The sequence below is a fragment of the Lycium barbarum genome, chromosome 6 (assembly GCF_019175385.1).
Source record: "Lycium barbarum isolate Lr01 chromosome 6, ASM1917538v2, whole genome shotgun sequence".
Taxonomy (NCBI): Eukaryota; Viridiplantae; Streptophyta; class Magnoliopsida; order Solanales; family Solanaceae; genus Lycium; species Lycium barbarum.
The window spans coordinates 18,296,429-18,314,203 of NC_083342.1; the positions used below are offsets into that span (position 1 = coordinate 18,296,429).

Sequence of the window (17,775 nt, forward strand, 5' to 3'; positions counted from 1 at the left end):
AAACAAAAAGGCATACTAGTGTTTAATTTCATTGTTGCAAATCTTTTGGCATTATAGTATTATACCAGTGTTATATCAATATAACAAAACTGTATATTAGTGTTCTTCATTCTGCTTCAACAAGCTCTTTGAGGCTGCATTTGTTTTTTTATTATTAAGACATTTGAATCTGAATACACATCTGAATATTAAGATGTGATATATAGATCTGAACACTGAATGATTAAGACTGTTTGTTTTTCATCATCTGAATCTGTATAATATATCAATATTTAAGCATAATAAATATATAATTCAAATTAAAAATTATATCAAACAAATATTAAGATAAGAAAAAAAAATACTATTTGAGAGATAAATTAAAGTATTTAAAGATATAAATGAATATTTTATGTTTGATACAATTATTGAACTATCTGAATTATTCAAAAAATGATATATCCTTAAAAATAAATTGTTTATAAAATGCAATCAAAAAATTTAAATTTAACATAAATTAATCTATAAATCAAACCTATCCAACAAAGTAAAACAATATCTCAAATACAGTTATGATTTAGACACATAAATATTAGAGTATTTGAATAATTAACTAACAATCATCAAATTGTAACACTCCAACACTGGAAAAAAATTTCAAATAACTAAAATATAGAACTCTCAAGTATTTCATCTTCTTTGCATTAGTTGGAGTGCAAGTTGCTCCCTCATATCGGTCATTATCTGAGAATCTTCAACTGTCCAACTAGGTCCATTTGTTTCATCTAATGCTTCTTCTTGTTGTCCTTCTTCATCAAATATCACTTGAGGCGTATCAAAATGATTAAACAAGTCATCATTGATGCGCTCCTTCCTGATAAAATTATTAACGGCAAAACATGCAATAACAACATCTCTTTGGATATTAATAGGATATGGAGCCATCTTGTCCAATATAGGAAATCTTGCTTTCAGTACTCCATAGGAACGTTCGATAATGTTTCTAAGTTATGCATGAGCATGATTAAACTTTTCCTCCTTCGTTATGGCACGCCTACGATGATAATCTCCTAACCAATATCGAATATTACGATACGGTGCTAGAAATCCTCGAGTATTAGGATATGCCGCATCACATAGATAGTATTTATCTGACATCAAAATAAAATAAGTTAGGCGATCATATCGAAAAGCTAAATAAGCATTTCAATTGTTTAAGCTGTATGACTTACTAGGTGGAGAAAATGGAAAGCCATTATCTGGATTAGATGCAATCTCAGTTAGAACGCGTGCATCATGTGCTACCCCTTCCCATCCAGCATAAACATAAGTGAAGACCATATTGAAGTCACATATTGCTAGAACATTCTGATAGCATTTACCTTTTCCCGTTCCTCTGTAAACAATTTGTTGATTAGCGGGAACAACAGCATGTACTAATGTCCCGTCTAGTGCACCTATTGCTCCCTGCCAATATATAAATATATGTCAACAAAATGAATAAAAAAAAAACTTGTGAAATTCTTTAATGATCGTTTAACAAATAATACCTTAAAAATTCTTCGTAACCTGTTATGAGCACCAGGAATATTCATATTCGAATCAAATGTTGTAGGTGCTATCATCTCTTTTGCAAAATTAATCATTGCCTCAAGAACCTCGTGAAAATACTTGTGAATTGTCTGCAAAGAATGTTGAAATCTTCTCTTGATTACGACGTAACGCTCGTTATGTCCTATAATAGTTAAGAATATTGCTATCTTCTCTTCGACGGATATATGTTTGCTATCTATGAGCCATCCATTATGTCTAAAATGTTGACATAGCTGAACATATGCATCACGTGACATGCGCATCAATTCTATACATTGTCGATTAGAGCCAGATAATAGTTCTAATGTATACTTTTGACCAGATAAAGATGATGTTAAATCTCTAATTCTTCTATCATACTTGAGTCTATAACGATTTCTTTGCCAATACAAGCTCATCAACCATAATATTTGATCATCGATATCCATGTTGAATCTGTTTTACCAAGAAAAAAAGATACAATACATAATCGTAAGCACAACTACCTATGTATTTCATCAAGATAAAAAAGTATACAATGGTTATAAAAAATTATTCTATACTCATCAAGCATAACAAGACATACAAGTAGCATTTTTCACCAATAAAATACGTTCCATAAGCATAATATATTACCACAAAGTTCCAGAGGTTATAATTAAAAAACCAAAATAAAAATAAAAATAAAGACTAGATTCCATAAAATCTTCATCTAGCATACTCCTCTCAGTTTCATCCATGTTTTTGTGTAGCCATCACCTTCACAAAATATACTAAGAGCTGCAGAGTACAATGGCTCTTCCCATCCAAGCTTGTCTAGTTTTTCTATACATTCTTCAACATCAGGCTCGTTGTTTTTGTTAATCAGTAACTCCAATGCAGCACTCATCTTCTCATCAATTTCTAATCGGGACGATGCGTTTTTTCTTTTCTTTCCCAGATTCTTTTTTTCAATTGGAATTGAAGATTGAGATGGAAAATCTTTAGAAGCTCCATCATTTTTGTCACCAAGTAGATCCTCAATGTCATCAAGTGAATCTATGTCTATATTAGTAGCTACAGAAGAGGCATCGGGCCGCGGAGTTGTACAACTTGGAGTCCAACCATGAATTCCTGTTGCAGTAGAACCCTCAAATAATGTTGTACAAAGTTCCGGAAAGGGTAGAGGTGCACTCCTCAATGTCTTGGCTTTTGGATGAGCCTATATCCAAATATAAGAGATCATACTTTCAATATACACTTCAAACCGTTTCTCCTTAAAACAAAAAAGAGAAAAAAAAATTACTAGATAATGAACTAACCTTTATGTACTCATCCCACTCCTCGTTAGACATTCGAATGGTATTGGTTGCTGGATCATAAATATTACCAGTGTTTTTAGTTATTGGCAACCAAGCTTGATATTTTTCTTTTAAATAATCATAATGGTTCTTCATCTTCTTTTGTGTGACTATAAAGTCATGAGAAGTTTGCAGAATAACCTTAACCTTGTTCCATGAATCTGGCTTCAAACTACTTCATTGTCTCCCATTCAATGACACTTCTTGAATACAAGTTTCTAAAAATGTTTTTACTACCTCCAATCTCCAAGTCAATCTTGAATTTTCATTAGCTTGTTCCATAACTGAAATATAAAATTCTAATGATCATCATAGCATATTAGACTAAAAGAAAGGTCATAGTGAAAATGCACAAGCAATTTTCTTTTTCTGGAATGTGATATACCCCTCATAGTAACTTTTGAAAGTTATCCTTCAAGTACTTCTTTAAGTACTTTAATCTGTGCAACTACTTATCTACAATCTCGAAAAAAGCTAATTGTCTTATCAATTAATCTGATTTTGTTCAATTAACAAGTTTAATATAACAATCCCATTTTGTATCTGATTATGTTTCTTCTTCAACAAATAGATCAGCCAATGGTTGGGGGAACGAATTGAATACCAGACGAAAAAAAATTTGCAGAGGAACTGAATACGAGACACATAGATGTTGCAAAATTTAGACACATCTAGTTCAAGCATTTTATCAAACACCTTACATGCACATCCCAACTTATTACCTTTCACATACATATGAACTAAAGAAGCTTCAACAAACGAATCTAACGCTAACCCAGTTGTTAAACCATATCCATGGACTTGTTTCCCAAGTTTAACGCCGCTAACACTACACAAGATTCAATAGCACCAAGAAGAACATGTACATCACCCAAAATGTGTACAGATAATAATCTTGAAAATAAAAAAAATAGATAATATAGGTTTTCTTGGTTGAAACTAAATAATGCACAACTCTAATACAAAAATTAGCAATTGGCTTATGAGGATAGGAAAAACAACACCAAAACAATCGAATTCAAAACTTAAGAGAGGAAAAAGAACACTCCATTCATGTATTAATTAACGAACTAATGTTTGTTAGATAGGTGAATACTTGTAAAAAATCCAACATCTTACCTGTTCAAGAAGAAAGAATTTGATGAATAGCTTACTGATAAAGAGGCAAATAGAGCATCGTTGATGTTGGGGATAAAGAGAGAAGGGTAAATTAGAAAGAGAGAGAGAGAAGCGTAAATTTAAAAGAGAAAAAAAACCCAGACGTGTGAGCTTTTTAAGCAAATAAATTTGGCATTTTTGAGAGTCTGAATCCCATTAAGATTCTTTTTGAAATCTGACCGAGTCAGATGTTTTCAGATGTATTAAGAGACTATTTAAAAAAAAAAAAAACAAATGCACTTAATGGGCTGAAATCTGAACCATTCAGATTCAGACCCCCATTAAGTGCAAACAAATGGGGCCTGAGTCTTTCTCAAAACGTGTTCACACAAATTGTAGAAATCGACTCCAAATGAGCGAAAATTTTAACACGTCTTTCAAACAATAATCCAAACAAACCTAAATAGGACCAAACATCAACAAATAATCAAACACCCATTTGTTGGAAGATGGGGGGGGGGGGGGGGGGGGGGGAGGAGAAGAACTCTCATTAGTCAAATTCTCTCTTGAAGACGAGACAATCTTTATTTCACTCCACTTGACTTACAAAATCAATCATTCTCTTTGAAAAGAAGTGGGTAATATATTATTCCACCAACTTAACTTGAATAATATGTTGTAGTACCTAGCTATTTATAGAAATTCTATACCTATTCTAGTACATGTATCATAATTTATTTCTAAACTTTTCCTATTCCCTAGTTCTTGAATAAAATAATGCATGTATCTAAGACTAATACATTAAGGGGTCGTTTGGTTGGAAACAAGTTATCTCAGGATAACTTATCCTGGGATTAATTATTCCTCCCTCCCACAGGAATAAAATAACACTACAATCCCAGAATAACTAATCCGGGGATTAGTTATACCGCCATTTTATCCCAACTAAACGTGAGATAAACTCATCTAAAAAACATAATCCGGAGATTATTTATCCTTATCCCTTTTACCAAACGAGCCAACCTTCTTAATTCATATACCAGGATAATTCATGTATCACGAAAATAAAAATAAAAAATCCTTCTTCCAAGACAAGGTTCACATTTCAACACCATTTATATTTTTCAAGCTTTCACAAGCTGATATAATGGTGTTTTGAGCTCTCTTCTCTTAAATCTTCTCAAATTAGCATCTAACTACAAGTTTAAGCACTACCTTGCCACCCGACGCCACTCTTTGTCGCGTCCTCAATCCAGAAACTCTCCAACTTTTAGCCATGAGATTCCAATTAGAACCTTATCAATGTAAAATTATGTAGAAGAAAGAAGAGATGTATTTTGTGTTTTGATGGGTGGGCGGTTAACTACTTTTGACGGAGTAAATATTTTGTATAACCGTTTTAAATGGTAAAAATAGGTACTCCTTCTGTCCCAAAAAGATTGTGCTCTTTTCCTTTTTAGTCTGTCCCAAAAAGATTGTCCTACAAATATCTAAGGCTTGTTTTGGACCATAAATTTCAAAAGTCTTCCTTTATTTCTTAAACTTTATGTCAAGTCAAAAGAGGATAATCTTTTTGGAACGGAGGGAGTAATATTTTTGGGTTGAGTAGGTGTATAGCGTAAAAATCCACAAAACAAGGGTGTGTTTGGTATGGACGAAAATATTAATTTTTAATTTTCTCATGTATAGAGGCCTTAATATTTTTGAAAATATTTTTTAAGAGCCTTGACAGGTCCCTCTGCATCGACGAGCGCCAACAAGTCTCCTAAAGGTTTGTGGTGGGTGGAGTCGTATCAGTGATCTTCCAAAAGAACTTAGGGAAGGACAAATATTAAAGAACCGACAAATATTTTCAAATCTGGCCCCGCCAATACGGAAGATGCTAGCTGTTATGGACATGTTGCCTTGAACCCAACACATATGAGTTATCTTTTACACTGGGACTTGTCAAACTCGGAGTTCTTTGAAAGAAATCGACACACTCTCTTTTTGTATAAGGTACTCATCACACTCTAGATGGGTCATTTGGTAGGAGAATAAGTTATCCCATGTAGATGAAATTGGGTGGGATAAGATGGGATTACTAATCCCACCCTTTATGTGGGATTACTAATCCCACCTTTTATCCCATCTACATGGGATTGGATAGGATATAAAAAAAGTTATCCACCAACCAACCATAGGATTAATTCCAATCCCATTGGATTAATAATCCAGCCCATCCTATCCCTCCTACCAAACGGCTCCCGAGTTCTTTCAAATAACCTGCACTAGTCTCTCTTTACACATGGAACTCATTATTCGCAAATTTCTCCTATAAAACAAGACATGCATGCCCCTCTTCACATAAAAGACTTCCCACACTCGAAGTACTATCAACATGGATCAACATAAGGGCACAAAATTGATTCGGGATTTCGGAGTTGCCCGCAGACACAAAGTACATCCGAGAGCAAAATCAAAAGAAAGAAAAAACAACTTTCATTTATTCATAACAACGACGACATGACTCCTCACAAAAATATATAATTTTTTTTTTAAAAAGGCTAACAATTATGGCCCTCGGGAACCGCACCACCATTATCATCATCCTCCCGAAGAGGGAGCGCATCCCAGGGTCTTTAAGAGATAGGAGAAGCTCTAATATAGAAAAAAGTCATACTCGTCAACAAAGCAGACTTATAATCCAAGCCGGCACGGTCGCCAAGGGAAAGACCCAACCTGCAAAAAAGACACATTTTCAAATTCAAAACTTGGAGCACTTTTCGATTTGGCGGCTTCCAATTACCAAGGCAAACCTGATTCAGCCTTAGCAAATAGGGGATTAACTATGATGGTAAGAAATTGCACATGCTAGTGCGTCGAACATATGGACTCCAGATTGAAAACCGGAGATGACCTCCACAGGATGACCAAACACCCAAGGGCTAATCGGCATACCAGCCCCTTGCAGGCTGAGCATCCACCCTTCGGAACAACGTGGTGGACCTATCTAGCTACCTTTTACCGAGTCCAAGGGGAGAGGCCACACGTCTAACCAACTCCCTCAACAACCTCCTCGAGGTCGGGGAGAGGATATCGGCCCAATAGCTGAATCAATTCAAAAGACTACCGAACACCTACAAGTCAGTCTTAGATCACAAACAGTCGGACAACTCTAAATAAGAGGGAGTTGGTAATAAAAAGGGCATAAAATGTCCCCGACTATTTCAAAAGGTCTAAATATAATCTTCGTCCACCTATTTTGCTAATAACACCATCGGCCCACCTTTGTGACTCATTTTTGTGTTGTTAAAACTGACATGCATCTTATTTATTTTTAGTTGTTTGAAAAAAAAATTGTTTTTTTCTTTCTTTTTTTAAAGTGACAATTGAGGCTTAGATCTATCAACAAACATACAATTTATTTTATTTGTTCATGAAAAATTATTTTATTTGTTCGCCACAAAAACTACGAAAAATAAAACTATTATTCTATTTGTTCACCGAACTTGGTCATAAAACATATAATTATTTTATTTGTTCACCACAAAATAGGAAAAAAAATAAAATTAATTTGTTATGAACAAAAACAATAAAAAATAAAATTAATGTTACTAATCGGTTCATCAAATTAATTTGTTATGAACAAAACAATAAGAAATGAACAAACAAAATATTTTTATTGTTTTTATGGACAAATAAAATATTTTGTATGTTTTATGACAACGTTAGTTGTATTAGTTGGCTACGAATTTAATTAAAAGAAAAAGGTTTTAATGTCGTCCAATATGAATATGACACATAATAAATAATAATTAAAAGAATTATACTAGAGCGTAAGGCAGATCTGAGCCTCAATTTTCACTTTAAAAAGAAAAGGAGAATTTTTTTTTAGAGAAATTTAAGAAGTAATTTAAAATAAATGAAAAAGAAGTTTGTTAGTTTTAAGGCAGAAGTGAGCCAAAAAAGGTGAGTGAAAGAGTATTTTTAGCAAAATAGATGGATGAAGGGTTTAGACTTTTAGAGATAGTCTAGGGGCATTTTTGGCCTTTTTTGGTTTGGGAAATGCCCCATTGAACTTTTCATAGTTTTTTCTCTATTTTGTACTCACTAGTGAATTATCCGCGCTTCACGCGATCATAAAATATCTCATTAAATTTACGGACTAACGTATTTTCTCATATTCAAATACTAAAATATATTATCACTTCAGACAAAAATAAAGACGACGACAACAACTACAATCTCACGAAAAGAAGCTCCATTAATATTTTTAGGAGAAGTATGTATCATCTAGTGAAAGAGTTGAAGCATACAAATAAAGGAGAAACAATCAGGGAAAAGTGTCGCAAGCCTACAACACACAAACAAATGAAGTCTGGTCGATAAATTACAGAGCACAACAATAATAATATGGGTAGCGGAAGTTAATACTTATTTAGGGGGATGACTAATTAAAAATATGGCCCGGATACCGTATTAGAGTTTCTTTGGCATCAAACAATAATGTTAAAACTTCTCTACCTGCAACAGTAGCAACAATGCAATTGTCTCAAAATAAATAAATAAACTCAACAATAGTCGTCTTTCAAATTCCTCCTTTTACACACATATTAGTAAAACTACCCGCGCTTCGCACAGACACAAAATACATCATCAATAAATTTATAAAATGATGTTTTTAACAATTTTTTGAGAAAGGAAGAAATAAAAAAATTCAGGTAACCTCGATTTTGATTTTAATGAATGAGTTCTGTGCTAAAATTGAGGGTAAAACCCAAAGATATTAGATATCATTACATTGTAAAGCAGTTAAAAAAATAAGCTAAAAGACAACCTTAAACTTCATAACTAAGACTAAAAGCAAAAACTCAACTGAATATTTCTACTACAAATTTTGGTAGTCCTCTCTTTCAGAAAATTTCTTCTCCAGCTTCTTTTTTCATCTTCCTCGTGTGTCATCCTAGATTTCCATCACAAGTCAAGACCTAAAGAGAAGATGGGTAAGTAGCTTAAGGAGTGGACTTGTGCATACAAGAAATAAGTTGACATTAACAGTTGATTCAAAAGTGAAAATAAAACTATCTTCGTTGGTGTGTATCTCTAATTTCTAAAGCCCTAACTTTTCCGTCGCTTCAACTTTCTTAAGCACCTCATCATCGTAAGTATATGCCAGACTCAAGCTCAACCACAATAACCTACAAAAGATGAAAATGAAAAATAAAAACCTAGCTAGCTCTATAAAAAATGAGATATACATCAACACAATGTGAGTAGACTTCAAAAGAATGCCTCAAAATATACAGCATACCTATATTATCGAAGTGTATAAGAACTCCCCTGAAAAAACAGTAGAGCAAATACTTTTTTGTTCTTTCTTTATTCTTGTTTTGTAGCTCTCCAGGATACTTTTTACTCCAATATGTCTCACGTCTTTTGAGGCATTTGTGAATCATTCCTAACTTTTTCGTGCGTAAACAAACATTTACCGTACTTAAACTCTATCAATCCGACTTGAATATTGTAGATGAAATTTATGAAAATTGACTATCGTTAGCAGCACTTTCCGATTTGTTACTTCTAACTTCATTTGAATTTGGATCAAGAGCCCTTGAAGCTCTTTCAAGTATTTCTTTCGATAATAGGTCTTGAAATGAATCGGCAGTCTACCTCGATTTCTCATCAATGTTTTTTCACTCTTTTCTCTTACTTCGACGGAATTTGAAATAAAATCCATATCTCATTGTGCTCTTTTCTCATTTGAGTTTGATTGATTGGACCTAAACTTTTATTTACCAAAATATCCTTTTATTAGATTAACCCCAAGTTTTCTTCTAATGCTATGCCGAGAGTATGACGTCGTATTGAGAGGAATTCAAATCTACCCCAAGTATTCAAATTTTATTTAGTAACAACAGAATCCCAATAAATGTAGCTTCGTTTCAACACTAAAACAGTGATTGAAATCTGACAGCGAACTCGACCGAAACAGTGAACCAACAACCAGAACTCAAGCCTCGAACATAAACCTTTCGCCGAAGCTCCAAACGTAATCTTGACAGAATGTGAAATATGCGTTTGACAGAAGGAGATTATTTCTCCGTTTATAGAGAGACCAATGGTGATTGAGTTTTCCAGGAATAAATAAGAAAAGACAATAATGAACGTATGAGTTGTAACACCAGTTCTTAAAAGATAAGTGGGCTAACAGTTACTTTGGGCTGAATAGACAAACAGTTAGTTGGGCTTAATTGCAAGTGTTACGTGGGCTGATGTATTCGTTAATGTAATTAATCCAAGTCAATTAGCTAGTTAATTATTGTCTTTCTATTTTATATAGTGAAAATGAAGAGGAAAATGCCACAAAAAAAAAAAAGGAGAAAAAAGATAAATAAGAATGCTGGTCATAGAGAGATGTCACAACACCTTGTATATGCCTAGCTTTATGCTATATATAGATAGATTATCCAATTGAGATTACATTACAAGTCAGAGGAAAAACAATACTCATCACAAACCCAAAAGGTCATCTATTCAACTCTTATATTTTATCATAGGCTTAAGTCATCGACAGACCCTCGAATTTGTCCGTGAAATTTATTTGAACCCTCTAACTGAGACACCTACCATATAAACCCTACAAAACCACTTTTACTGTGCCACTTGAACATTATTTTTTAAGGTGACATAGTGTGTGCATCACACTGCTCCAAAGAGCGTGAGACGCCAATTTTTTTCTTTTTAAAGTTTTTTAATTATTAAAAAAAATTAATTCTTGAGAAAAGCTATTGTAAATCTTTTTAACTAACAAAACATTTCAAAAAAAAAAAAAAATCAATCTAAAAGAACCCACCTACCCTCCCCCAATATGGCTTATGAAAGAACCCGTGGAGTTTACAGCGTTACCGGCAACTGGTGGAGTTCATTGGAACTCAGCTTACCGGAGCGTCAACAGGTGACAAGTTCAAAAGCAGCCCAATTAAATAGAGAAATACCCAGATTGCCAACACCGACTGATCAATAACTCCGGTCATCCACACTAAAAATCAAGATTCCTCATTGAAACCATTCAGCTAAAATAAAACTCCGCCACCCAATGACACTCATATTAAAAAGTCAAACCTACAAATCAAGAATACCCCCCCCCCCCCCCCCCCCCCACCCCCTCCTCCTCCAAAGAAAAAAAAAAGTCAGGTCACTGAAGTAGTGACAGTAAAATGGAAGCAAAGGGTAAACTTGTGATGTTGAAAAGATTCAAGAAACGGTTTATTTTAGGGTTCTTGTTTTTGGACATGCAAGGGTGTTTCTTTTTACTGTTTTAAGCCGTTGATGGTGAAAGAAAAGCTTGGGACAAAGAAAGGATTTTTAGTGGAAGAATGGTGGAGGAGAAGAAGGGTGAGGAGTCCGCAACCAAAATGCCCCCCAAAAACACTTTGAACCAAAATACTCCAACAAAAAAAAAGTTACCAAAGTACCTTTAGCGCAGTAAAATACTGCGCTATAGCACTTCACGGAGACGGAGCCGTTAAGTGCTATAGCGCAGTATTTTACTGCGTTATGGAAAAAAAAATTCTATAACGCAGTAAAATACTGCGTTATAGAAAAAAGTACCAAAAAAAAATTGGCCAACTTTATTTTTTGCGACACTTAGTATTTTTTCCATACTTCGACCAATAATTAGTCGTGTGTCAAGACTCCAAAACGTCAATATTTTATATAGAACCTGATATTTTTTCTACGTACAATAATGTAAGCCCAATATATCAAGGATACGTAGACGTTCGGATGGTCATTTTAGGGGTTGAAAAGGTGCCCGAAGTAAGTTTTGTTTGAAAATATTTAGTGTTTTTTTCATACTTTGACCAACGATTAGTCGTGTGTCAAGACTCCAAAACGTCAATAGTTTATATAGAACCTGATATTTTTTTCTGCGTACAATAATGTAGGCTCAATACATCAAGGATACGTAGACGTTCAGATCATCATTTTAGGGGTTGAAAAGGCGACTGAAGTAAGTTTTGTTTGAAAAAACATACTGTTTTTTCCATACTTTGACCAACGATTAGTCGTGTGTCAAGACTCCGAAACGTTAATATTTTATATAGAACCTGATATTTTTTTCTGCGTACAATAATGTAGGCCCAATACATCAAGGATACGTAGAAGTTCGGATGGTCATTTTAGGGGTTGTAAAGGTGCCCGAAGTAAGTTTTGTTTGAAAAAACTTATTGTTTTTTCCATACATTGACCAACGATTAGTCGTGTGTCAAGACTTCGAAACGTCAATATTTTATACAGAAACTGATATTTTTTCTGCGTACAATAATGTAGGCCCAATACATCAAGGATACGTAGACGTTCGGATGGTCATTTTAGGGGTTGAAAAGGTGCCCGAAGTAAGTTTTGTTTGAAAAAACTTAGTGTTTTTTCCATACTTTGACCAACGATTAGTCGTGTGTCAAGACTCCGAAACGTCAATATTTTGTATAGAACCTGATATACGAACAATAATGTAGGCCCAATACATCAAGGATACGTAGACGTTCGGATCGTCATTTTAGGGGTTGAAAAGGTGCACGAAGTAAGTTTTGTTTAAAAAAACTTATTGTTTTTTCCATACATTGACCAACGATTAGTCGTGTGTCAAGACTCTAAAACGTCAATATTTTATATAGAACCGGATATTTTTTCTGCGTACAATAATGTAGGCCCAATATATCAAGGATACGTAGACGTTCGGATGGTCATTTTAGGGGTTGAAAAGGTGCCCGAAGTAAGTTTTGTTTGAAAAAATTTAGTGTTTTTTCCATACTTTGACCAACGATTAGTCGTGTGTCAAGACTCCAAACGTCAATATTTTATATAGAACCTGATATTTTTTTCTACGTACAATAATGTAGGCTCAATACATCAAGGATACGTAGACGTTCGGATCATCATTTTAGGGGTTGAAAAGGCGACCGAAGTAAGTTTTGTTTGAAAAAACATACTGTTTTTTTCATACTTTGACCAACGATTAGTCGTGTGTCAAGACTCCGAAACGTCAATATTTTATATAGAACCTGATATTTTTTTCTGCGTACAATAATGTAGGCCAAGTACATCAAGGATACGTAGAAGTTCGGATCATCATTTTAGGGGTTGAAAAGGCGACCGAAGTAAGTTTTGTTTGAAAAAACATACTGTTTTTTTCATACTTTGACCAACGATTAGTCGTGTGTCAAGACTCCGAAACGTCAATATTTTATATATAACCTGATATTTTTTCTGCGTACAATAATGTAGGCCCAGTACATCAAGGATACGTAGAAGTTCAGATGGTCATTTTAGGGGTTGAAAAGGTGCCCGAAGTAAGTTTTGTTTGAAACAACTTATTGTTTTTTCCATACATTGACCAACGATTAGTCGTGTGTCAAGACTCCGAAACGTCAATATTTTATATAGAAACTGATATTTTTTCTGCGTACAATAATGTAGGCCCAATACATCAAGGATACGTAGACGTTCGGATGGTCATTTTAGTGGTTGAAAAGGTATCCGAAGTAAGTTTTGTTTGAAAAAACTTGTTTTTTTCATACTTTGACCAACGATTAGTTGTGTGTCAAGACTCCAAAACATCAATATTTTATATAGAACATGATATTTTTTTCTGCGTACAATAATGTAGGCCCAATACATCAAAGATACGTAGACGTTCGGATCGTCATTTTAGGGGTTGAAAAGGTGTCCGAAGTAAGTTTTGTTTGAAAAAACTTAGTGTTTTTTTCATACTTTGACCAACGATTAGTCGTGTGTCAAGACTCCGAAACGTCAATATTTTATATAGAACCTGATATTTTTTCTGCGCACAATAATGTAGGCTCAATACATCAAGGATACGTAGACGTTCGGATAGTCATTTTAGGGGTTGAAAAGGTGCCCGAAGTAAGTTTTGTTTGGAAACTTTAGGGTGTTTTATTTTTTAAAATTTTGATTTAAGCGTGTTATTTTTTAATCAAGACATAACTTTATTTTGAATATAAATATAATTCTAAAAAATATAGGGAGAAAAACTAGTTGTAAAGTAGTCAAACTTTAGATGGTCATAACTTTGCGCTCGGACGTCCGTTTTACGCGTTTTGTTTTTGAACTTGCGTATGTTTTCGAGATCTACGCGGACAAACTGCCAAAAGGCTGTTTGGCCGAGCCGATTTTTAAAAAAACACCTTTTATCCCATTCAATTTCAATTTTCCCCCAAATTGGCGTGAAATTTTCAGTTTTGTTTACTTATAAGATGATAATACGCAATAGATTTCAACGTAAAAATCCCGGGGTAATGTAGCTGTGAATGTCAATTTCACTTCTGCGGTTTCAATTTTTGAAAATAAAGTTGACTAATTTTCTCGACATATAAAGTTTACTAAAATAACCTTACAGTCAAACACTAAGTTTTTTCAAACAAAACTTACTTGGGCACCTTTTCAACCCATAAAATGACGATTCGACTATATACGTATACTTGATGTATTGAGCCTACATTATTGTACGCAGAAAAAAATATCAGGTTCTTTATAAAATATTGACGTTTCGAAGTCTTGACACACGACTAATCGTTGGTCAAAGTATGAAAAAAAACACTACGTTTTTTCAAACAAAACTTACTTCGGGCACCTTTTCAACCCCTAAAATGACCATCCGAACGTCTACGTATCCTTGATGTATCGGGCCTACATTATTGTACGCAGAAAAAAATATCAGGTTCTTTATAAAATATTAACGTTTCGGAGTTTTGACATACGACTAATCTTTAGCCAATTATTTTTTTTGATACTGTTTCTATAACGCAGTATTTTACTGCGTTATAGATTTTTTTTTTCTATAACGCAGTAAAATACTGCGCTATGGCACGTAACGGCTCCGTCTCCGTGAAGTGCTATAGCGCAGTATTTTACTCTCCGTGAAGTGCTATAGCGCAGTATTTTACTGCGCTAAAGGTACTTTGGTAACTTTTTTTTGTTGTTGAGGTATTTTGGTTCGAAGTGATTTTTTTGGGGGCATTTTGGTTCCGGGGGTTCTTGTTTTTGGACATGCAAGGGTGTTTCTTTTTAATGTTTTAAGCCATTGATGGTGAAAGAAAAGCTTGGGACAGAGAAAGGATTTTTAGTGGAAGAATGGTGGAGGAGAAGAAGAAAGGGGTGAGGGCGTGTGGGTTTTCTATTTTGCTGAAAAAAGAGAAACAACAATCTTTTTTTGGTAATTTTTTTTTTATTTAAGTTAAAATTCACGTGTCTCCGTTATATTTGTTGTTTTTTGGCGTATGAATTACACGCACTTTGTGTGTTTGGCTACATATTAATTTTGTGTCCAAGTGGCACAATAAAAGTGGTTTTGGAGGGTTCATGTGGTAAGAGTCTCAGTTGCAGGGTCCAAATGGATTTCACGGACAAGTTCGAGGGTTGATCGATAACTTAAGCCTTTATCTTATATACGAATCAATGGGAGAAATGGGTTTTCAGTACTTTATAAATTTTTTTTAGTTTCATGACCTATTTACAAGAGATATTCATTTTTTACACATAAGATATCCCAAAAAAAAACACATAAGAAATTTTAAAAGGTCATTTTCATTTATTTAAACTGTAAGAGGGCAAGAGATCTCATTTCCTCATCACAAGGAGGGGAAAAAATCACATATATAAGTCCCTATATTTGCATACACTAACCATTTATGCCCCGAATGCATTGATCGGCACTAATCCAAACTTCTCATCAGTCTGTGAGAAACATCTTTTTTCGTGCTTTGTCCGAGGAAGAATAAAGTTCAAAATGAAGACCCTGTAGGGCCTTTCTTGTTAATGTGTAGTGAGGAAAGGAAAAGAAAGCTCCATGTCTGTAAAAACATCACAGGGAGGTTAGAAACTTGAAAAGTCATAACAGCCTATAAAGAGCTGTGATTAAACATATTTAACAACGGGTGATTAAACATAAGTTTCTTACAATTTTTCATTGTCAATACTTCATTACAACAATAAATCAAAGAATGAATAAAAAAATCAAAAACAAAGAGAAAAAAGATAAATAGGATCATTGGCCAAAGAGATGTGTCACGTCATCTTGTTTATGTCTAGCTTTAGTATACATACATACATACACACACACACATATATCTATATCTATATATATATATATATATATATATATATATATATATATATATATATATGTGTGTGTGTGTGTGTGTGTGTGTGTGTGTGTGTGTGTGTGTGTGTGTTGGATTTTTGATTATGGGTCGCCCTATATGGGTTGACCTGACCCGGATAAAAGGGATAAGAATAAGAGAAGTTAAAACAAAACTTCTGTATGGGTAAAAAATATACCTGACACGTGGACCAACAAGTAGTCGACACGTGTCAGTTTATTCAATGACGTATAAAACATCAGATGGTAATGCCGAGCATAGCATTTACGGAGAGGCAACAGACTGGGTCAACGGCGAGAACATCAACGGAAACAACATATAAAGCCCTCTTTACTACGCATTAAATAGAGTTAATGCAGTAACGACAAAATGGTTACTAACGGCCAGAATCAAGGAAATTATATGACAATCATTAATTCAGCAATTAATTATTGTCGTTACAGACACACAACGGAAAGAGCACCAGATAGGATCATATACCTATAAATAGGATTTTCATTGGTATACCAGGGCATCCAAGTCTGACTAGAAAATACACTATTATTATTGATTACAATTTCTGGCTTATTCTGATCTTTATTCTTTGATCATCAAGTTTTCATTCATTCTGGAGGATAAGGAAATCCACTACTGTTGTTCATCATAATTGATATAAGTTTACTCTTTTTCTTTTTTCTTTATTGACTTATTCTTTATCAATTACTAATAACGTGTTTGTGTTGATTCTTTCATTTATATTAAATTACTACCAACTGTGGTTAACCTTAGAACAAATTCAACTATTTGAGTAAAATACGACTTTTGACTCAAACAGTTTGGCGCCGTCTGTGGGAATTCTACAGTTGACTTTGTAGTTTGATCTCTATCTTATCTCTGTTTATGTAAACGTTATTACTTTGGTATTCCCACTGTTTTTGCATTCAGATATGACAGGAGTTACACTTACACCACCCGTTGACGGAAACAGAAATACCAATGAAGAGGTACTGGTTGATTCAACTAACAGGACAACAGGAAACACGTCAACGGCGGACCCAAATCAAGCTTCAATCCCAGTAGGAGATTTGCACGAGTTCCTGAAGGGAGAAATGGCGGAGGTGATGAAACAAATGATGGTGGAAATACAACAAAATTCCACACGACCACCTCGATTGAACGGGATTGCTGGTTCAAGTCGCATAGTACCCCCTGAACAAAGAAACTTAAATGGGGAGCCAGCCAATGCCGATGATCTCGACGTAACCGTAGAGGCAATAGGTCATGGCGAGGTTTAAATCAATCCAATCATACCTGTTCTAATATTGCAGCGGTTCGAGGAACATATGAAAAAATTTAAAGAACATGAGGAAAGAATCAGTAGAATACCTGGGGCACCACCCACTATAAAAAAAAAAAGGATGATAGTGATTACATATATCATCCATGGAAAGATTCTGCAGATTTAGAGCACGTTTCAGAAAGTTTCAAATTACCAAAAAATAAAAAATATGACGGAACCACCGACCCTTAAGATCACATCACTGCCTATACATCCACAATTCGGGCCTGTGATCTTGGGCCAAAATGACTCGGTTCGTTATGATTAAACGGTTTGGACAAGTTTTGACAAGAGGAGCGCTGGATTT

The 17,775-nt window shown here is 34.3% G+C and overlaps 2 protein-coding genes and 1 long non-coding RNA gene across 6 annotated transcripts; all 3 read right to left on the reverse strand.

Moving 5' to 3' along the window:
- Nucleotides 1–389: 389 nt before the first annotated feature.
- Nucleotides 390–4,351, reverse strand: LOC132643542 (uncharacterized). Of its 4 annotated transcripts, XM_060359985.1 has the most exons (6): nucleotides 4,011–4,351; nucleotides 2,853–3,175; nucleotides 1,624–2,752; nucleotides 1,530–1,584; nucleotides 1,212–1,446; nucleotides 390–1,130 (listed from the first exon to the last, which is right to left on the reverse strand). In XM_060359985.1, exons 3-6 carry the CDS (start codon nucleotides 1,998–2,000, stop codon nucleotides 988–990), a joined length of 810 nt encoding a protein of 269 aa, XP_060215968.1. In that variant the 5' UTR covers nucleotides 2,001–2,752; nucleotides 2,853–3,175; nucleotides 4,011–4,351; the 3' UTR covers nucleotides 390–987. The 4 variants fall into 4 exon arrangements, with proteins under 4 accessions (XP_060215968.1, XP_060215970.1, XP_060215969.1 ...); XM_060359987.1 differs by having other exon boundaries at nucleotides 390–853; nucleotides 1,530–2,752; XM_060359986.1 differs by having other exon boundaries at nucleotides 390–1,088; nucleotides 1,530–2,752.
- On the reverse strand, nucleotides 2,264–2,987 carry LOC132643892 (uncharacterized). Its single transcript, XM_060360419.1, has 2 exons — nucleotides 2,853–2,987; nucleotides 2,264–2,752 (listed from the first exon to the last, which is right to left on the reverse strand). The coding sequence occupies exons 1-2, from the start codon at nucleotides 2,985–2,987 to the stop codon at nucleotides 2,264–2,266; spliced, it is 624 nt and encodes a 207-aa protein (XP_060216402.1).
- Nucleotides 4,352–8,702: 4,351 nt separating the features above from the next.
- LOC132599618 (uncharacterized) lies at nucleotides 8,703–11,091 on the reverse strand. The gene is made up of 2 exons (XR_009566899.1): nucleotides 9,283–11,091; nucleotides 8,703–9,169 (listed from the first exon to the last, which is right to left on the reverse strand). It is a non-coding gene; the product is annotated as an uncharacterized LOC132599618 (long non-coding RNA).
- Between the last annotated feature and the right edge of the window lie 6,684 nt (nucleotides 11,092–17,775).